We start from the raw sequence: 21,895 nt of genomic DNA on the forward strand, positions 1-21,895 counted from the left end.
CCAACAACTACACTGGGAGAAACAGCAACCACTGTGGCAACAACAAAACCTGCTGCAACATCAACCACAGTGGCAACAGCTGTTGCTGCTACGACAACCCCAGGAGCAACATCAAATACTGTGGCAACAACAACAACAGGAGTGACATCAAACACTGTGGCAGATACAACACCTTCTCCAGTGACTGCAGTAACAACACCTGCTCCAGCAACAGCAGTGACTGCAGCAACAACACCTGCTCCAGCAATAGCAGGGACTGCAGCAACAACACCTGCTCCAGTGACTGCAGTAACATCACCTGCTACAGTGACTGTAGCAACAACACCTTCTCCAGTGACTATAGCAACAACACCTGCTACAGCAACAGCGGTGACTGCAGCAACAACACCTGCTCCAGTGACTGCGGTAACATCACCTGCTCCGGTGACTGCAGCAACAACACCTGTTCCAGCAACAGCAGTGACTGCAGCAACAACACCTGTTCCAGCAACAGCGGGGACTACAGCAACAACACCAGCTCCAGCAACAGCAGTGACTGCAGCAACAACACCTGTTCCAGCAACAGCGGGGACTACAGCAACAACACCAGCTCCAGCAACAGCAGGGACTGCAGCAACAACAACTGCTCCAGTGACTGTGGCAACAAAACCTCCTACAGTGGCCGTAGTAACACCTGCTCCAGGGGCTGTGGTAACAACTGCTCCAACGCCATCGGCTGCAACACCAACTTATAATTTATCAGCAGCTTTGCCAGAAGAAATTTTTACAGAAGACCTCAGGAATCGCAGCAGCCCTAAATTCAAAGAGCTTGCAGGGCGAGTTGCAAGGACGGTGAGTCATTTTTCAAATTGATATTATTTTTCATAGACCATCAGTTTTGTGCATGAATAATTGGACAGAATGTTTTAGCTAAAAGACAAAACATTATTACTAAATGATAGCTGAATATTAATTGTAGTCAGTGCTTTTCTGTCTAAAGAGATACTGCACACTTAAACATGTTTAAATGATATTACTGTACTGTGATGCAATCCATTCAATGAAAGTGTCAATCTTTACATCTGCCTACTCAAGGGCTACTTAAGGTATTTTGTTGATTTATTTTTCCAGTGTAACACCATATACAGACGGAGATATGGTGATCGGTTTCTCATGTGCTTGGTGAGGGGGTTCAGGTAAAACATTTTTCTTATGACTTTGTATGTTTGTACAACTCTCTATGGAGGGTTATGGTCTTAAAATTGGCATCTTCCAGTGTTGATATTCTCATGTCTAAAATATATATGACACCCAGCAACAGAATCATCTCATATCATTACTTGACACTTGTCCCTTTCGGTTTTATGATACAGAGCTATTCAAGCTCGAGCGAATGGAACCCAGGCAGACATTGCTGTTCTGTTCAATGAGTCTACTCCTCCTTCAGAACTCCCACAGAACACTGCTGTTGCTCAAACCTTGGTTGACGCTGCAAATAGTTCCAACAGTAACTTCAGCGTGAGCTTCAATCCCTCTTCAGTCCAAGTACTAGGTGAGTAAACGCAGTACAATGTTTCACTGTTGTCAGTTCCTATACATCTGTGAAACCGGCACCAAAAGTCAGTTTGACATCAAACAAGGATGTTAAAGTCGTGTGGGGACAAATACTCATTTAATTATTCTGTCAAAAAATGTTCTTTTACAGCTGGGCCAGTTCCTGCAACTGCTGCACCTGCAACTGCAGCACCTGCAACTGCTGCACCTGCAACTGCTGCACCTACAACTGCAGCACCTACAACTGCAGCAGGTGTAACAGTAAAGCTGTCTTTCAGATCTGTTCAAAGCACATTTACATCTGACTTGCTGGATTCATCATCTCAAGCTTTTAAAAGTCGAGCTTCAATGATAAAGGGACAGGTAAGTCTCACCCTTCAAATAAAATCATCCTCTGAATTATCTTTTCAGAGAGATCAAGCCCTCACTCAAAGAACTGGAATGTCATTTTCATTGTAATTGTGTAATATTAATTAGGCACCAATAAGATACTTACCAGTTCCTGTTTTAGAGGAGAGGAGACAGATTTTACTCTTATGTATTATTATAACTACTGTATATTGTTGGGGTAGAGTACTGGCAAACCACACAGTTACCTTCCGTGATAGGTTCCACAAAATATCAGTGTTGTTAACACTATTTTCCCAAAACTTTTGTTTTCCAGTCCTGTGCCCTGGACGTGACCAGAGTTTATTTATAAAAAAAACAACCTGAAGTATTTATTTCTCCTTTCCCACAAAATGACAAATTGTTACTCCTTTGTTCCCCAGTTTTAAGTACCTCGTTAATACCTGATTCATACAACAAAATTACACTGTAAATCACAAGCTATATTATATAAAGTGTTACTGATGCCATCTATTCTTCTAAACCCTTTACTGGTGTCCACTGTCCATCATTATCTATCCTCCTCTTTTCTTCAGAACAAAAACTACAGAAAACTTGAGAAAATCCAAACAACAAAATATGGAAACACTCACCTTCACACTATCTGCATATTTAATATATAAAAATGTCACTTATTCAGATTTCGAGAAGCAGTTGATGACACAATCATGCACACGCAGATTATTGTGCTAATTCAAATGTTTTTTTGTTGCTTAAAAATTGTCTAAATACAATTTGTTTTCTGTTTCTGTAGCTTACACCATTTTTCCAAGGTAACTTCTCCTCCTTCAGGTCCTTGGATGTGGTGGGATTCAGGTAATTTGTTAAGACTTCACTTGTTACAATTTAAGACTCCTGGCTTAAACATTATTTTTCAGACAATATGTTTTGTTTCTTCTTCTACAGAAATGGATCAGTCGTCAACTTTCTGGACGTTATCTTTGATAGCACAAATGTTCCTAATAACACTGCGATTGCAAATGTTTTGATCGGCGCGGCTTCAAGTGTCACAGGCTTCGACATTGAAGGCAGCTCCATCGTTGTCAATGGAATTGGTAAGCAATTTCTTGATCAAAAATTTCAAACTTTACACAACAGTGCACAACTGTTCGTTAAACAAATGTTTTCTTTTATTCTCATTTCCAGTTTCAAGTGGAGTGAGAAACCAGATCAGTCTCATCACCGCATCCTGTCTGGTACTGTTGTCATGGCTACTGTCAAGCCAGCAATAACATCAGCGCTGATTTCCATTGAACTGGCATCAAAATATGATTGCCATTGCTGGGATGAAAAGAACTTTTCTATCAAAAAATCTAAGATTCAAGACTGTACCAAGTGTTGTACAGCCTCAGATAAACTCATTATCAAATTTGACTTTGCACTGACTGGGCGCAATAATGACATGGATTAGGTATGTCTGTCGAACTGAACAAATTTCTTTGTGGGAATGTCCAGGATCCTGGGCCAGACAGAATGACACAGCACCTTGTCCATTGAATAATCACTAGAATAATTAGCCAGACAAGAAAACAACACAATGTATTAAGTGCTTTGGAATCATAAAGTAATTTGACTCGTAATGCACAAATGCATCTTCCTTCAATATTTACCTTAATGAGAGTTACTATTGTTGCCTTGTTTAATTTTGTTTGGCAAACAAGTAAAATCAGCCACACTGGAAGGGAAAACAGCAAAACAACTCTCACAATTGTCTGAATTCAGTAGTAGTAGTTTTATTTTGAAACATGCAGATTGAGAAATCTTAATATAGTTTTATTTTGAAAAATATAGACTGAGAAATCTGAATGTTAGATTTCAAACTGGACTTTTTGTAAAGTTAGTTTCAAAATAAAGATAGGAATTTTATAACGTGCATGAAAAGAAGCAGACAATAATGCTATTTGCACCCAGGATAGAAAAGCCAGTATGGCTATTTACACCACGATCTTTTCTTATCTAAACCTAACCTAAACCTTGAATTCGTTCACCATAACATCCTCCCTACATGGACTTTGTCACTCTTTAAACAACGGGGCTTGGAATAAATGGCCAAATAGCGGCCATGTCACCATTCTCACCTGGGTGCAAATAAACTCTCCATTGGTTTAATTGATTTTCTTGATCTTGAAATCATTGAAAGCAGTAACAAATGCAGTTCACTGCTCACCCCTACTTTTATTCCATGCATCAAGTTTTATTGAGGGTCCTGGTATACATGATAAATGTGTCAAAATATTGCACTGTCAGCTTTCTTATTTATTCAAAGTGTATTTATGTAACCATGCAAAGCTGTATTCTGTGAAATTTCTCGTAGTTTGTACAATTTCTGTCATCAATGATCAGAATACAACATTTCTGAAGAGTGTGAATGGTATCTCGTAATGGTTTGCAGTTTTGATGGGTCAAGAGAAAATGCATCAGGGCATATTTAATGAAGTTTTAATCAAAGCATCAGTGATGTTTACAGATAGTCAAACCCTGCTGTGTGATTTGCTAGAATTAAATTTCACAATAGTGTCTTACAATGAGCTGGTCTCAGCCTTTATTGTGTGAACTTTGAGCGATGCACAGTTAACTTTGGCTATGACAATCAGACAGTCTGAGAGATGCGTCGCTCTTAAATAACCTCAAACTCACTAGAGTATGGCCAGTGACTTGAGGCTATCACTGCAAGAATAATGTTTATCATAAATCTTTCAAATGCGCTGTTTACTCATATTCACACAGTTCTCCTTTTTTCAAGTTGACAAAGAAGACACTTATGTTCTGTTAGTAGTTTGCTTAAACAGACTTCTTAGAAGCAAAGAATGTTGCAGTGGTAAATACAGAAGAAAATAGTGCAGATGACTTTCACAAAATTACCAGAAAATCAAATGTGGACTTGTGACACAACTGCTGATTGTCTGTTTGCAGCAAGACACACATTTTGCCTTGACTGTTGATAATGTATGGCAAAGTCTTTAATCTGTCTACAAATATTGTACTTTTGGTTGATCTTCCCTTTTGATGAATAAAAGAATAAACTCCATGAGCCTCAGTTGTCCTTACTTGAATATATATGCTTTTTACAACACGATTCGATATCTGAGAAGATCTTGGTACAGCATGTATGCATGAACACAATCAAATACCAAAAGCTTAAAACAACATTACATTCACTCAGCTTTATACAGTCCACCACCCCACAACTTATCAATCACACCATGAGGGAGGAGGCAAAACAATGTGGGTAACCTCCTCATTTCTCATTCAGTATTATCGGAGGAGTCTGAAACATCCAAAAGATCTCCATTTTTATCTTAATCCCTGGGCACACAAATGTTACATTCCCTTATGCCCAAAACATTTTAAAATGAGAGAACAAAGAATTATGGTGACATCTTTAGGTCATACAGACTTGATTCCATCCACCTAAGAAGTAGTTAACTTTGATGCCTGAAAAAAAAAAAAAACAATCCAGAATTCTCACATTTCTCAACTGCCAACAAAAGAAAACAACATCTCAAAAAGATTTGATGACACCAGTCAAAGCCGTCATGTCACAGATTTTATGTTATACCACCAGTGTAAACCACATGCATGTAACATTGTGCTAAAGCATAGCAATAGCACAGGTAGCTATTAGAACTGACTCAATAATGAATGTTATACAGCAATGTTTGCTAATGTTAGCCACCATTATCTATTAGTCATGACCAAGCAGGGCTGAAGCTACCATTGAGAGCACTCGTATTATGTCCATAGTGCTTTAATAGTTCTTTAATTTAGTAATCTTTTAAATCTTGAATGTATTTGACTAAAAAAAATGGTCACCCCACAGTTTACAACTGCAAAATGTCGTGGCTAAATGAATTAGATTCATTGAGGCCATTTGGGGAAAGTGGGCAGGGCAGGAGAGTCTAAGTGGGGCTTTTGGCATCAGTATTTCCTGTTTTATTTTGATACTCACCTTTGTCTCATGTTTCAGATACTTTACTTCATGCCCTCATGTGTTTCCTGCCTTTGTGATTACCTGCCCCGCCCTAACTGGTTTCACTTGTCCCTCCTCTTTTTTTTTTTTTTTTTTACATTAGATGATGCAGACTATGAGGTTACTAGTAGTGATGCATGAACATTATCGGCAGCTTCAAAGTGAACAACTTCTGCTTGTCATGTGTCTCAAATCTCTCTGCAATACAAAGCAGATCCACAGCACCGATAGATCTTACCGTAGAAAACAGAGAATAAGAAAAAACAGAAATATAACAAAAAGCATGTTAAACAAGCCACGTTATAGCTTAAAAAAATATCTTTGGGTACATCTTATACTCAGATTGTACTCCCAAAGCAATATATCTAATGCAATTAATTGCATCATCTATCCACATATTTAGTCCAATAAATCCAAATATCATGTACAATATTCATTCAATATGTTTGAATATGAAATTCCATAATCATCATTACTTTGACTTATTTTTTTGCATTTTTCCTGCTCCATTACCGCTTCACTAGAACTCTGTTTGTTTGTCTTGGCTTGTCAAACCGGCAGAACTTCTTTCAACATTCACATAGGTATAATTCACCGACTTGTCTGATAGGACAAAAGAGGGGAGTATGCCATAATCCTGAGCCAAGTAAAAGACAGCTTCACTGATGTGATTCTATTTTGTGACCAACACATTTCTTAAATAGTTATCACGTATGAGTCACGTCATTAGCCTTTTTTCTATTCAAATATATATAGGTCTTAATAGACGAGGACTGGCACATGAGGGAGAAGGTTTACAATATCACAGTTGTGAATTGGACTTCATTAAAATATATTAATATAGTTATATAATTAGATCATATATCTTTCATTTTGGGTAAGTACATTTTTAATTATATATTACATATATATATATTACGTATATACATATTTTATATTTAAACACTGTGTGTGTTTGTGTATAAATTCTGTGTTTGAGTTTTTATTGTACTAATCAATTTTTTGCAATATTTTGGGAAATACTGCTTCAACAGTTTTTAACCATTTTAAAGTGCTATTTAATTTCAATTATCATGGCTTCATGTAGGTTCTCTCAGATTAAAATAAGTATAACAGTTCAGATGAAAATAATCAGAATGTGATACACTATTGGTTCTTGTAGGGATTTCTTGTTGTCCTGAGCCAGTTTGTAGAACCCCTGAACTGATATAGGTGCAGAGCTTTGCTGAAAAACATTTTTGCTTGGTTGATGTTTATGAACAGTTGCATAAAAGTGGTAAGTGTGGTTAAAGAGCAGTCTCCTAACTTAGTGCGCCTGCCTGGTTAAGTGCTGTGCTTGTTGATGTAGTGCATGTAGACTTGTATATTTAATCTGCTTTAACCTGGATAATATCTAATAGAGAAATAGTCTAAAGACACTAGAACTTTAAGATTGGATTTGGGAAGCAAAAATATTTGTCAACCAGGCCTAAGGAAACAAGTGAAATTTGTCAAGCAGAGTTAATTTTGACAATTTTATTTTGTCTTTCCTTAGCTTTAGGAGACTGAAATCATGTCTTGTGAGGGGAAATGGGCCTTTTCCCATAAATAATAACAATAAATAACAACCACACTCCCAGAAATTTGATTTGTAAAATTGCTTACAAACTCATAAAGGTTCTAAGGATTCTGTTGAAAAGTTTGAAAGAATGCCAAAATGTTGTACAGTATAATGAACAATAAATGACTTTCAGAGGAGTGAAAGTTGCATTTTATCACAGTTGTTTCACAGTACAGAACGAAATCTATATTCTTTAGGAAACATGTTATCGTTAAGGTGATACATACCTCACACTATTGTTTCCATTAGACCTATTTTTTGCACTTTGAGCTATGAAGACATTTACATTATTCACATCACATCATTTGTGGACTGAATAATGAGTAAACATGGGAATTAAGTTAACTACAAAAAAAAAACTCATTTGAAACACAATTTGACATTAATACAAAGACCAGAAACTTGTAATTGTCCTGTCTGTTTAACATTTGTTTTGACACCTTGCATTGAAGAGAAATGAATGACTGTACTGCAAAAGGTTTTGGTGTGCTGCTTCTTTGATTAAGTCTCTGTATTGTTCGATCTGATAGATTCAAAAGAAGACAAGATGGGTGTTGGATGGATCACATCAATCTTCCTCATTCTAATAGGTAAGCTGAGTGGTAATAAATCAACTGCCTTTAAAGTGCCTTGATACAAAATACTAGAAAAGGTGAAAAGGAACATGAAATTAAGGTATGGTTCTCTCCTGCAACTCATCCTTCTTCTTGTATAACGACAAATGATATGCTGATATCACCATTTGATAATGATCACTCAGTAAAGACAGAGAGAGATATACGGTTTAGTCATTCTTGATATTTTTGCACTTTTTAAAGTTTTTTTTGCAGTACATGAAATCCATTTTGAGAATACCTGTACCAGTGAATAATATGGTAAAACACTGTCAAGTATGCGAAATGTGTATATTTCTGGTTGCCTAAAGCTGGGCTGGAATTTGGAAAAACAACTTAGAAGCTTTGTGTGGCTTTGTGTGTCAACAACAGCAACAACGACAACCACAACAGCTACTTCGACAACAACAACAGCAGCAACTACTACATCTCCTGCTCCAACAACAACAGCAGCAACGACAACAACTGCTGCTCCAACAACAACAGCAGCAGCAACTACTACAACTCCTGCTCCAACAACAACGACAGCAGCAACTACTACAACTCCTGCTCCAACAACAACAACGACAGCAGCAACTACTACAACTCCTGCTCCAACAACGACAACAACTGCTGCTCCAACAACAACAACAGCAGCAACTACTACAACTCCTGCACCAACAACAATGACAGCAGCAACTACTACAACTCCTGCTCCAACAACAACGACGACAGCAGCAATGACAACAACTGCTACTCCAACAACAACGACAACAGCAACAACTACAACTGTTGCTCCGACAACAACAACATCAGCAACTACAACAACTCCTGCTCCAACAACAACAACGACAGCAGCAACTACAACAACCACTGCTCCAACAACAACGACAGCAGCAACAACCACAACTGCTGCTCCGACAACAACAACATCAGCAACTACAACAACTCCTGCTCCAACAACAACGACAGCACCAACGACAACTGCTGCTTCAACAACAACGACAGCAGCAACTACTACAACTGCTACTCCAACAACAATGACAGCAGCAACAACCACAACTCCTGCTCCGACAACAACAACAGCAGCAACAACAACAACTCCTGCAACAACAACCATGACAGCAGCAACTACAACAAATCCTGCCTCAACAACAACGACGACAACAGCAACAACCACAACTTCTGCTCCAACAACAACAGCAGCAACAACCACAACTGCTACTCCAACAACAACAGCAGCAACAACCACAACTGCTGCTCCAACAACAACAGCAGCAACAACCACAACTGCTGCTCCGACAACAACGTCAGCAGCAACTACAACAACTGTTGCTCCGACAACAACGACAGCAGCAACTATTACAACTGTTGCTCCGACAACAACAGCAGCGGCAACTACTACAACTCCTGCTCCAACAACAACAACAGCAGCAACTACAACAACTACTGCTCTAACAACAACAACAGCAACAACCACAACTGCTGCTCCGACAACAACAACAGCAGCAACTACAACAACTCCTGCTCCAACAACAACAACGACAGCAGCAACATCCACAACTGCTGCTCCGACAACAACAACAGCAGCACCTACAACAACTCCTGTGACTACAACGACGACAGCAACAACAACCACAACTGCCAGCCCAACAACGACAACAGCAGCAACAACCACAACTGCCGCTCCAACAACAACGTCAGCAGCAACGACAACAACTCCTGCTCCAACAACGACGACAGCAGCAACAACCACAACTGCCACCCCAACAACGACAACAGCAGCAACGACCACAAATGCTGCTCCAACAACAACAACAGCAGCAACGACAACAACTCCTGCAACTACAACCACGACAGCAGCAACTACAACAACTGCTGCTCCAACAACAACGACAGCAGCAACAACCACAACTGCTGCTCTAACAACAACCACAGCAGCAACAACCACAACTGTTGCTCCAACAACAACAATAGCAGCAACAACCACAACTGCTGCTCCAACAACAACAACCACAGCAGCAACTACAACAACTCCTGCTCCAACAACAACGACAATAGCAGCAACTACAACAACTGCTGCTACAACAACAACAATAGCAGCAACAACAACAACTGCTGCACCGACAACAACAACAGCAGCAACAACAACAACTGCTGCTCCAACAACAACGACAGCAGCAACAACCACAACTGCTGCTCCGACAACAACCACAGCAGCACCTACAACAACTCCTGCGACTACAACGACAGCAGCAACGACAACGACTCCTGCTCCAACAACGACGACAGCAGCAACAACCACAACTGCCACCCCAACAACGACAACAGCAGAAACAACCACAACTGCCGCTGCGACAACAACGTCAGCAGCAACGACAACAACTCCTGCTCCGACAACGACGACAGCAGCAACAACCACAACTGCCACCCCAACAACGACAACAGCATCAACAACCACAACTGCCGCTCCGACAACGACGTCAGCAGCAACTACAACAACTCCTGCAACTACAACGACGTCAGCAGCAACTACAACAACTGCTGCTCCAACAACAACGACAGCAGCAACAACCACAACTGCTGCTCCAACAACAACCACAGCAGCACCTACAACAACTCCTGCGACTACAACGACAGCAGCAACGACAACGACTCCTGCTCCAACAACGACGACAGCAGCAACAACCACAACTGCCACCCCAACAACTACAACAGCAGCAACAACCACAACTGCCGCTGCGACAACAACGTCAGCAGCAACGACAACAACTCCTGCTCCGACAACGACGACAGCAGCAACAACCACAACTGCCGCCCCAACAACGACAACAGCATCAACAACCACAACTGCCGCTCCGACAACGACGTCAGCAGCAACTACAACAACTCCTGCAACTACAACGACGTCAGCAGCAACTACAACAACTGCTGCTCCAACAACAACGACAGCAGCAACAACCACAACTGCTGCTCCAACAACAACCACAGCAGCAACAACCACAACTGTTGCTCCAACAACGACAACAGCAGCAACAACCACAACTACTGCTCCAACAACAACAACAGCAGCAACAACCACAACTGCTGCTCCAACAACAACAGCAGCAAGAACCACAACTGCTGCTCCGACAACAACGTCAGCAGCAACTACAACAACTCCTGCAACTACAACGACGACAGCAGCAACACCCACAACTACTGCTCCAACAACAACAACAACAGCAACAACCACAACTCCTGCTCCAACAACAACAACCACAGCAGCAACTACAACAACTGCTGCTCCAACAACAACCACAGCAGCAACGACAACAACTGTTGCTGCAACAACAACGACGATAGCAGCAACTACAACAACTGCTGCTCCAACAACAACGACGACAGCAGCAACTACAACAACTCCTGCAACTACAACGACGTCAGCAGCAACTACAACAACTGCTGCTCCAACAACAACGACAGCAGCAACAACCACAACTGCTGCTCTAACAACAACCACAGCAGCAACAACCACAACTGTTGCTCCAACAACAACCACAGCAGCAACAACCACAACTGCTGCTCCAACAACAACCACAACAGCAACGACCACAACTGCTGCTCCAACAACAACCACAGCAGCAACAACCACAACTGCTGCTCCAACAACAACAACAGCAGTAACAACCACAACTGCTGCTCCAACAACAACAACAGCAGCAACAACCACAACTCCTGCTCCAACAACAACAACCACAGCATCAACAACCACAACTGCTGCTCTGACAACAACGTCAGCAGCAACTACAACAACTCCTGCAACTACAACGACGTCCGCAGCAACAACCACAACTGCTGCTCCAACAACAACAACAGCAGCAACAACCACAACTCCTGCTACAACAACAACAACCACAGCAGCAACTACAACAACTGCTGCTCCAACAACAACCACAGCAGCAACAACCACAACTCCTGCTCCAACAACAACGACGACAGCAGCAACGACTACAACTGTTGCTGCAACAACAACGACGATAGCAGCAACTACAACAACTGCTACTCCAACAACGACGACAGCAGCAACTACAACAACTCCTGCAACTACAACGACATCAGCAGCAACTACAACAACTGCTGCACCAACAACAACGACAGCAGCAACAACCACAACTGCTGCTCCAACAACAACCACAGCAGCAACAACCACAACTGCTGCTCCAACAACAACCACAGCAGCAACAACCACAACTGCTGCTCCAACAACAACAACAGCAGCAACAACCACAACTGCTGCTCCAACAACAACCACAGCAGCAACAACCACAACTGCTGCTCCAACAACAACAACAGCAGCAACAACCACAACTCCTGCTACAACAACAACAACCACAGCAGCAACAACCACAACTGCTGCTCCAACAACAACCACAGCAGCAACGACTACAACTGTTGCTGCAACAACAACGACGACAGCAGCAACTACAACAACTGCTGCTCCAACAACGACGACAGCAGCAACTACAAGAACTCCTGCAACTACAACGACATCAGCAGCAACTACAACAACTGCTGCACCAACAACAACGACAGCAGCAACAACCACAACTGCTGCTCCAACAACAACCACAGCAGCAACAACCACAACTGCTGCTCCAACAACAACCACAGCAGCAACAACCACAACTGCTGCTCCAACAACAACAACAGCAGCAACAACCACAACTGCTGCTCCAACAACAACCACAGCAGCAACAATCACAACTGCTGCTCCAACAACAACAACAGCAGCAACAACCACAACTCCTGCTCCAACAACAACAACCACAGCATCAACAACCACAACTGCTGCTCTGACAACAACGTCAGCAGCAACTACAACAACTCCTGCAACTACAACGACGTCCACAGCAACAACCACAACTGCTGCTCCAACAACAACAACAGCAGCAACAACCACAACTCCTGCTCCAACAACAACAACCACAGCAGCAACTACAACAACTGCTGCTCCAACAACAACCACAGCAGCAACAACCACGACTCCTGCTCCAACAACAACGACGACAGCAGCAACGACTACAACTGTTGCTGCAACAACAACGACGATAGCAGCAACTACAACAACTGCTGCTCCAACAACGACGACAGCAGCAACTACAACAACTCCTGCAACTACAACAACGTCAGCAGCAACTACAACAAATGCTGCTCCAACAACAACGACAGCAGCAACAACCACAACTGCTGCTCCAACAACAACGACAGCAGCAACAACCACAACTGTTGCTCCAACAACAACCACAGCAGCAACAACCACAACTGCTGCTCCAACAACAACAACAGCAGCAACAACCACAACTGCTGCTCCAACAACAACAGCAGCAACAACCACAACTCCTGCTCCAACAACAACAACCACAGCATCAACAACCACAACTGCTGCTCCGACAACAACGTCAGCAGCAACTACAACAACTCCTGCAACTACAACGACGTCAGCAGCAACAACCACAACTGCTGCTCCAACAACAACAACAGCAGCAGCTACAACAACTCCTGCAACTACGACGACGACAGCAGCAACTACAACAACTGCTGCTCCAACAACGACGACAGCAGCAACAACCACAACTGCTGCTCTGACAACAACAACAGCAGCAACAACCACAACTCCTGCTCCAACAACAACGACGAAAGCAGCAACGACAACAACTGTTGCTGCAACAACAACGACGATGGCAGCAACTACAACAACTGCTGCTCCAACAACGACGACAGCAGCAACAACAACAACTGCTGCACCGACAACAACAACAGCAGCAACTACAACAACTCCTGCAAGTACAACGACGACAACAGCAACAACAACAGCAGCAACTGCAACGACAACAGCAGCAACATCAACAACAGCAGCAACTACAACGACGACAGCAGCAACTACAACAACTCCTGCTCCAACAACAACAACAACAGCAGCAGCTACAACAACTCCTGCAACTATGACGACAATAGCAGCGACTACAACAACTGCTGCTCCAACTACGACCACACCAGCAACAACAACAACTGCTGCTCCAACAACAACCACAACAGCAACAAGCACAAGTCCTGCTCCAACAACAACAACGACAGCAGCAACGACAACAACTGTTGCTGCAACAACAACGACGATAGCAGCAACTACAAAAATGGCTGTTCCAACGACGACGACAGCAGCAACAACAACAACTGCTGCTCCGACAACAACAACAGCAGCAACTACAACAACTCCTGCAACTACAACGACGACAGCAGCAACTACAACAACTCCTGAAACTACAACGACGTCAGCATCAACTACAACAACTGCTGCTCCAACAACAACGACAGCAGCAACAACCACAACTCCTGCTCTAACAACAACAACAGCAGCAACGACAACAACTCCTGCAACTACAACGACGACAGCAACAACTGCTGCTCCAACAACGACAGCAGCAACAACCACAACTGCTGCTCCAACAACAACAACAGCAGCAACAACCACAACTGCTGCTCCAACAACAACCACAGCAGCAACAACCACAACTGCTGCTCCAACAACAACAACAGCAGCAACTACAACAACTGCTGCTCCAACAACGACAGCAGCAACAACCACAACTGCTGCTGCAACAACAGCAGCAGCAACTACTACAACTAATGCTCCAACAACAACGACAACAGCAGCAACAACAACAACTGCTGCTCCAACAACAACAACGACAGCAGCAACTACAACAATTGCTGCTCCCACAACAACAACAGCAGCAGCAACCACAACTGCTGCTCCAACAACGACGACGACAGCAGCAACAACCACAACTGCTGCTCCAACAACAACGACGATAGCAGCAACAACCACAACTGCTGCTCGAACAACAACAACGACAGCAGCAACAACCACAACTTCTGCTCCGACGACAACGACAGCAGCAATTACTACAACTCCTGCTCCAACAACAACGACAACAGCAGCAACTACAACAACTGCTGCTCCAACAACAACAACAGCAGCAACAACCACAACTGCTGCTCCAACAACAACAACCGCAGCAACTACTACATCTCCTGCTCCAACAACAACGACGATAGCAGCAACTACAACAACTGCTTCTCCAACAACAACGACAGCATCAACAACCACAACTGCTGCTCCGACAACAATGACAGCAGCAATTACTACAACTCCTGCTCCAACAACAACGACAACAGCAGCAACTACAACAACTGCTGCTCCAACAACAACAACAGCAGCAACAACCACAACAGCTGCTCCAACAACAACCACCGCAGCAACTACTACAACTCCTGCTCCAACAACGACAGCAGCAACAACCACAACTGCTGCTCCAACAACAACCACCGCAGCAACTACTACAACTCCTGCTCCAACAACGACAGCAGCAACAACCACAACTGCTGCTCCAACAACAACGACGATAGCAGCAACTACAACAACTGCTGCTCCAACAACAACGACAGCAGCAACAACCACAACTGCTGCTCCAACAACAACAACCGCAGCAACTACTACAATTCCTGCTGAAACAACCACGACAGCAGCAACAAGCACAACTCCTCCACCAACAACAACAACAGCAGGAAGTACAACAACTCCTCCAACTACAACGACAACAGCAGCAACTACAACAACTGCTGCTGCTCCAACAACAACGACAGCAGCAACTACAACAACTCCTGCTCCAACAACAACAACGACAGCCGCGACTACAACAACTCCTGCTGAAACAACCACGACAGCAGCAACAAGCACAACTCCTCCACCAACAACAACAACAGCAGGAAGTACAACAACTCCTCCAACTACAACGACAACAGCAGCAACTACAACAACTGCTGCTCCAACAACAACGACAGCAGCAACAACCACAACTCCTGCTGTGACAACAACTACAGCAGCAACTACAACAACTCCTGCTCCAACAACAACAATGACAGCAGCAACTACTACAACTGCTGCTCCGACAACAACAACAGCACCAACAACCACAACTGCTGTCCCAAGAACAACAGCAGCAACTACAACAACTGCTGCTCCAACAACAACGACAGTAGCAACAACCACAACTGCTGTTCCAACAACAATGACGACAGCAGCAACTGCTACAACTCCTGCTCCAACAACAACAACGACAGCAGCAACTACTACAACTCCTGCTCCAACAACAACGACGACAGCAGCAACTACTACAACTCTTGCTCCGACAACAACAACGGCAGCAACTACAACAACTGCTGCTCCAACAACGACAACAGCAGCAACTACTACAACTCCTGCTCCAACAACAACAACGGCAGCAACTACAACAACTGCTGCTCCAACAACGACGACAGCAGCAACTACTACAACTCCTGCTCCAACAACAACAACATCAGCAACTACAACTCCTCCTCCTCCAACAACAATGACGACAGCAGCAACTGCAACAACAGCAACAACCACAACTGCTGCTCAAACAAAAACAACAGCAGCAACTACAACAACTCATGCGACTACAACGACAACAGCAGCAACAACATCTCCTGCTGCTCCAACAACATCGATAGCAGCAACAACCACAACTGCTGCTGCGACAACGACAACTACTACAACTCCTGCTCCAACAACAACGACGACAGCAGCAACAACCACAAGTGCTGCTCCAACAACAACATCAGCAGCAACAACCACAACTGCTGCTGCGACAACGACAACTACTACATCTCCTGCTCCAACAACAACAACAGCTGCAACAACCACAACTGCTGCTCTGACAACGACAACTACTACAACTCTTGCTCGAACAACAACAAAGACAGCAGCAACTACAACAACTGCTGCTCCAACAACAACGACAGCAGCGACAACCACAACTGCTGCTCCAACAACAACAGCAGTATCTACAACAACTCCTGCGACTACAACGACGACAGCAGCAACAACCACAACTGCAGGTCCAACAACAACAGTAGTGGCAACAACAACAGCAAGTACAACAACGACTACTCCAACCACAATGACGACAGCAGCAACAACCACAACTTTTGCTCCAACAACAACGACCACAGCAACAACATCAACTGCTGCTCCCATGACAACAACAACTGTTGCAACCACACCGGCTCCACTGGCTGTGGTAACACCTGCTCCAACGCCATTGGATGCAGCACGAACTTATAATTTATCAACAATTTTGTCAGACGAAAGTTTTACAGAAGACCTCAGGAATCGCAGCAGCCCTAAATTCAAAGAGCTTGCAGGACGAGTTACAAGGACGGTGAGTCATTTTTCAAATTGATATTATTTTTCATAGACCATCAGTTTTGTGCATGAATAATTGGACAGAATGTTTTAGCTAAAAGACAAAACATTATTACTAAATGATAGCTGAATATTAATTGCAGTCAGTGCTTTTCTCTCTAAAGAGATACTACACACTTAAACCTGTTTAAATAATATTACTGTACTGTGATGCAATCCATTCAATGATAGCGTCAATCTCTACATCTGCCTACTCAAGGGCTACTTAAGGTCTTTTCTTGCTTTCTTTTTTCCAGTGCAACAAAATATACAAAGATAAATTTGGTGATCGGTTTCGCGAGTGCTTGGTGAGCAGGTTCAGGTAAAACATTTTTCTTATGGCTTTCTATGTTTGTACAACTCTCTATGGAGGGTTATGGTCATAAAATTGGCATCTTCCAGTGTTGATATTCTCATGTCTAAAATATATATGACACCCAGCAACAGAATCATCTCATATCAATATTTAACACTTGTCCCTTTTGGTTTTATGATACAGAGCTATTCAAGCTCGAGCGAATGGAATTCAGGCAGACATTGCAGTGGTGTTCAATGAGTCTACTCCTACTTCAGAACTCCCACAGAACACTGCTGTTGCTCAAACCTTGGTTGACGCTGCAAATAGTTCCAACAGTAACTTCAGCGTGAGCTTCAATCCCTCTTCAATCCAAGTACTAGGTGAGAAAACGCAGCACAATGTTTGACTGTTGTCAGTTCCTATACGTCTGTGAAACCGGCACCAAAAGTCAGTGTAACATCAAACAAGGATGTTAAAGTCGTGTGGGGACAAATACTCATTTAATTATTCTGTCAAAAAAAAAAAAATGCTCTTTTACAGCTGGGCCAGTTCCTGCAACTGCTGCACCTACAACTGCTGCTCCTACAACTGCAGCACCTGCAACTGCTCCAGTGCCATCACCTGCAGCACCAACTTATAATTTATCAGCAGCTTTGCCAGACGAAATTTTTACAGAAGACCTCAAGAATCGCAGCAGCCCTAAATTCAAAGAGCTTGCAAAACGAGTTATAAGTGTGGTGAGTCATTTTTCAAATTGATATTACTTTTCATAGACCATCAGTTTTGTGCATGAATAATTGGACAGAATGTTTTAGCTAAAAGACAAAACATTATTACTAAATGATAGCTGAATATTAATTGCAGTCAGTGCTTTTCTCTCTAAAGAGATACTGCACACTTAAACATGTTTAAATGATATTACTGTACTGTGATGCAATCCATTCAATGCTAGTGTCAATCTTTACATCTGCCTACTCAAGGGCTACTTAAGATCTTTTGTTGATTTCTATTTCCAGTGTAACAAAATATACGAAGATAAATTTGGTGATCGGTTTCGCGAGTGCTTGGTGAGGGAGTTCAGGTAAAACATTTTTCTTATGACTTTGTATGTTTGTACAACTCTTTATGGAGGGTTATGGTCTTAAAATTGGCATCTTCCAGTGTTGATATTCTCATGTCTAAAATATATATGACACCCAGCAATAGAATCATCTCATATCATTATTTAACACTTGTCCCTTTTGGTTTTATGATACAGAGCTATTCAAGCTCGAGCGAATGGAACCCAGGCAGACATTGCAGTGGTGTTCAATGCGTCTACTCCTGCTTCAGAACTCCCACAGAACACTGCTGTTGCTCAAACCTTGGTTGACGCTGCAAATAGTTCCAACAGTAACTTAAGCGTGAGCTTCAGTCCCTCTTCAATCCAAGTATCAGGTGAGTAAACGCAGCACAATGTTTCACTGTTGTCAGTTCCTATACGTCTGTGAAACCGGCACCAAAAGTCGGTTTGACATCAAACAAGGATTTTAACATTGTGTGGGGACAAATACTCATTTAATTATTCTGTCAAAAAAATGTTCTTTTACAGCTGGGCCAGTTCCTGCAGCTGCCGTACCTGCAACTGCCGCACCTGCAACTGCTGCACCTGCAACTGCTGCACCTACAACTGCAGCACCTACAACTGCAGCAGGTGTAACAGTAAAGCTGTCTTTCAGATCTGTTCAAAGCACATTTACATCTGACTTGCTGGATTCATCATCTCAAGCTTTTAAAAGTCGAGCTTCAACGATAAAGGGACAGGTAAGTCTCACCCTTCAAATAAAATCATCCTCTGAATTATCTTTTCAGAGAGATCAAGCCCTCACTCAAAGAACTGGAATGTCATTTTCATTGTAATTGTGTAATATTAATTAGACACCAATAAGATACTTACCAGTTCCTTTTTTAGAGGAGAGGAGACAGATTTTACTCTTATGTATTATTATAATTACTGTGTATTGTTGGGGTAGAGAACTGGCAAACCAAACAGTTACCTTCTGTGATAGGTTCCACAAAATATCAGTGTTGTTAACACTATTTTCCCAGAACTTTTGTTTTCCAGTCCTGTGCCCTGGAAGTGACCAGAGTTTATTTATAAAAAAAAACAACCTGAAGTATTTATTTCTCCTTTCCCACAAAATGACAAATTGTTACTCCTTTGTTCCCCAGTCTTAAGTACCTCGTTAATACCTGATTCATACAACAAAATTACACTGTAAATCACAAGCTATATTATATAAAGTGTTACCGATGCCATCTATTCTTCTAAACCCTTTACTGGTGTCCACTGTCCATCATTATCTATCCTCCTCTTTTCTTCAGAACAAAAAATACGGAAAAAATTGAGAAAATCCAAACAACAAAATATGGAAACACTCACCTTCATGCTTACTAGAATATCTACATATTTAATATATAAAAATGTCACTTATTCGAATTTCGAGAAGCAATTGATGACACACTCATGCACACGCAGATTATTGTGCTAATTCAAATGTTTTTTTGTTGCTTTTTTTTTCTGTTCTGTAGCTTACACCATTTTTCCAAGGTAACTTCTCCTCCTTCAGGTCCTTGAATGTGGTGGAATTCAGGTAATTTGTTAAGACTTCACTTGTTACAATTTAAGACTCCTGGCTTAAACATTATTTTTCAAACAACATGTTTTGTTTCTTCTTCTACAGAAATGGATCAGTCGTCAACTTTCTGGACGTTATCTTTGATAGCACAAATGTTCCTAATAACACTGCGATTGCAAATGTTTTGATCGGCGCAGCTTCAAGTGTCACAGGCTTCGACATTGAAGGCAGCTCCATCATCGTCAATGGAATTGGTAAGCAATTTTGAGCACTACTTGATCAAAATTTTCAAGAGTTGCACAACAGTGCACAACCATTTGTTAAACGAAGGTTTTCTTTTCTTTTTTTCTCATTTATAGTTTCAAGCGGAGTGAGAAACCAGATCAGTCTCATCACCGCATCCTGCATGGTACTGTTGTCATGGCTACTGTCAAGCCAGCAATAACATCAGCGCTGATTTCCATTAGACTGTCATCAGAACATTATTGCCACTGCTGGGATGAAAAAGGGCTTTGTTGCCAGTAAAAATCCGAGATTCATGAATGTATAAAGTGCTGTACGGCTTCAGACATACTTACAAATTTAACTTTGCACTGACTGACCTGACACAGTAATGACAACTGGTTAGTCTGTCGAGCTGAACACGTTTCCAGGACCCTGGAACAGAAGGACACAGCCAACTTTAAACACCTGGACCACTGAATCACCACTAGAATACGAAGCATAACAGCACATCCTATTAAGGCCTCGGAGATTATGGCACTGTTGCACTATTAATGTCTTAGTTTTCTTCCAGATAAATGTAAGTTGTTTGGAATTTGTACACGCAATTATCATTATAATATAATTCTGTTTAGTAAAATGATCTAACCAATCCTGTAATCTCCAAATGCATGTAAAATTATTTAGGTTTTCACTTGCAGCATAGCAATAAAACAGCTCCACAGAGAGCATACTGTAAAGGGGATAAGCATCTTAAATTAAATGAAGGAAGAAGTGCAGCACATAATGCTGCCAACTCCAACCCTGAATCAATGCATCAATTTTCATGAAGGGTTGTGATATACATGATATATTATGTCCAAACAATGCACTGTCAACTTTCTTATTTATACAAAGTGTATTTATGTAACCATGCATAGCTGTATTCTGTGAGATCTCTTGCCGTTTGTATAATTTTTGTCAACAATGATCAGAATACAACATTTCTGAAGAATTTAAATGGTCTCTTGTGTGATGTTTTGCAGTTTTAAAGAAAAAGAGCCTCAGGGCACGTTACATGTCAGGAGCTACCAGTGATAGGTGATATTTATAGACGATGAAACCCTGCCCTGTGAACAGATATATAATTGCACGTCACAATAGTGTCTTACAGTGAACTGGTCTCAGCCTTTTGTTATGTCAGTTTCTTCAGAAATAGAAAACTGGGAGTGGTGCATAGTTTACTTTGGCTTTGAGATTATTATTTACTTGGATACCATGAGACAGGCTGAGGGATGTGTTGTTTTTAAAAAACAACATTGACTGACAGGTCTAAAAAAATGCATTTTAATAGACAGGTTGCCAGACAAGAGTTATCAAAGTAACAA

The 21,895-nt window shown here is 42.1% G+C and overlaps 2 protein-coding genes across 2 annotated transcripts; both read left to right on the forward strand.

Annotated features, from left to right (window-relative positions):
* Positions 1-1,152: 1,152 nt before the first annotated feature.
* LOC146305621 (uncharacterized) lies at positions 1,153-3,524 on the forward strand. Its single transcript, XM_084713122.1, has 6 exons — positions 1,153-1,175; positions 1,353-1,531; positions 1,685-1,896; positions 2,675-2,736; positions 2,827-2,975; positions 3,067-3,524. Exons 1-6 carry the CDS (start codon positions 1,153-1,155, stop codon positions 3,150-3,152), a joined length of 711 nt encoding a protein of 236 aa, XP_084569248.1. The 3' UTR covers positions 3,153-3,524.
* Positions 3,318-21,528, forward strand: LOC146305622 (uncharacterized). Its single transcript, XM_084713123.1, is given in 16 exon segments — positions 3,318-3,331; positions 10,301-10,604; positions 10,688-10,764; positions 11,387-12,020; positions 12,570-13,099; positions 13,238-13,490; positions 13,713-13,909; positions 14,042-14,651; positions 14,976-16,050; positions 17,291-17,367; positions 18,705-18,769; positions 18,947-19,125; positions 19,280-19,491; positions 20,260-20,321; positions 20,412-20,560; positions 20,666-21,528. Coding segments are annotated over 16 exon segments (4,524 nt in total). The 3' UTR covers positions 20,752-21,528.
* The last annotated feature ends 367 nt before the right edge of the window (positions 21,529-21,895 follow it).

Source organism: Lutjanus erythropterus, chromosome 23 (genome assembly GCF_056507025.1).
Source record: "Lutjanus erythropterus isolate fLutEry1 chromosome 23, fLutEry1.hap2, whole genome shotgun sequence".
Lineage (NCBI taxonomy): Eukaryota > Metazoa > Chordata > Actinopteri > Lutjaniformes > Lutjanidae > Lutjanus > Lutjanus erythropterus.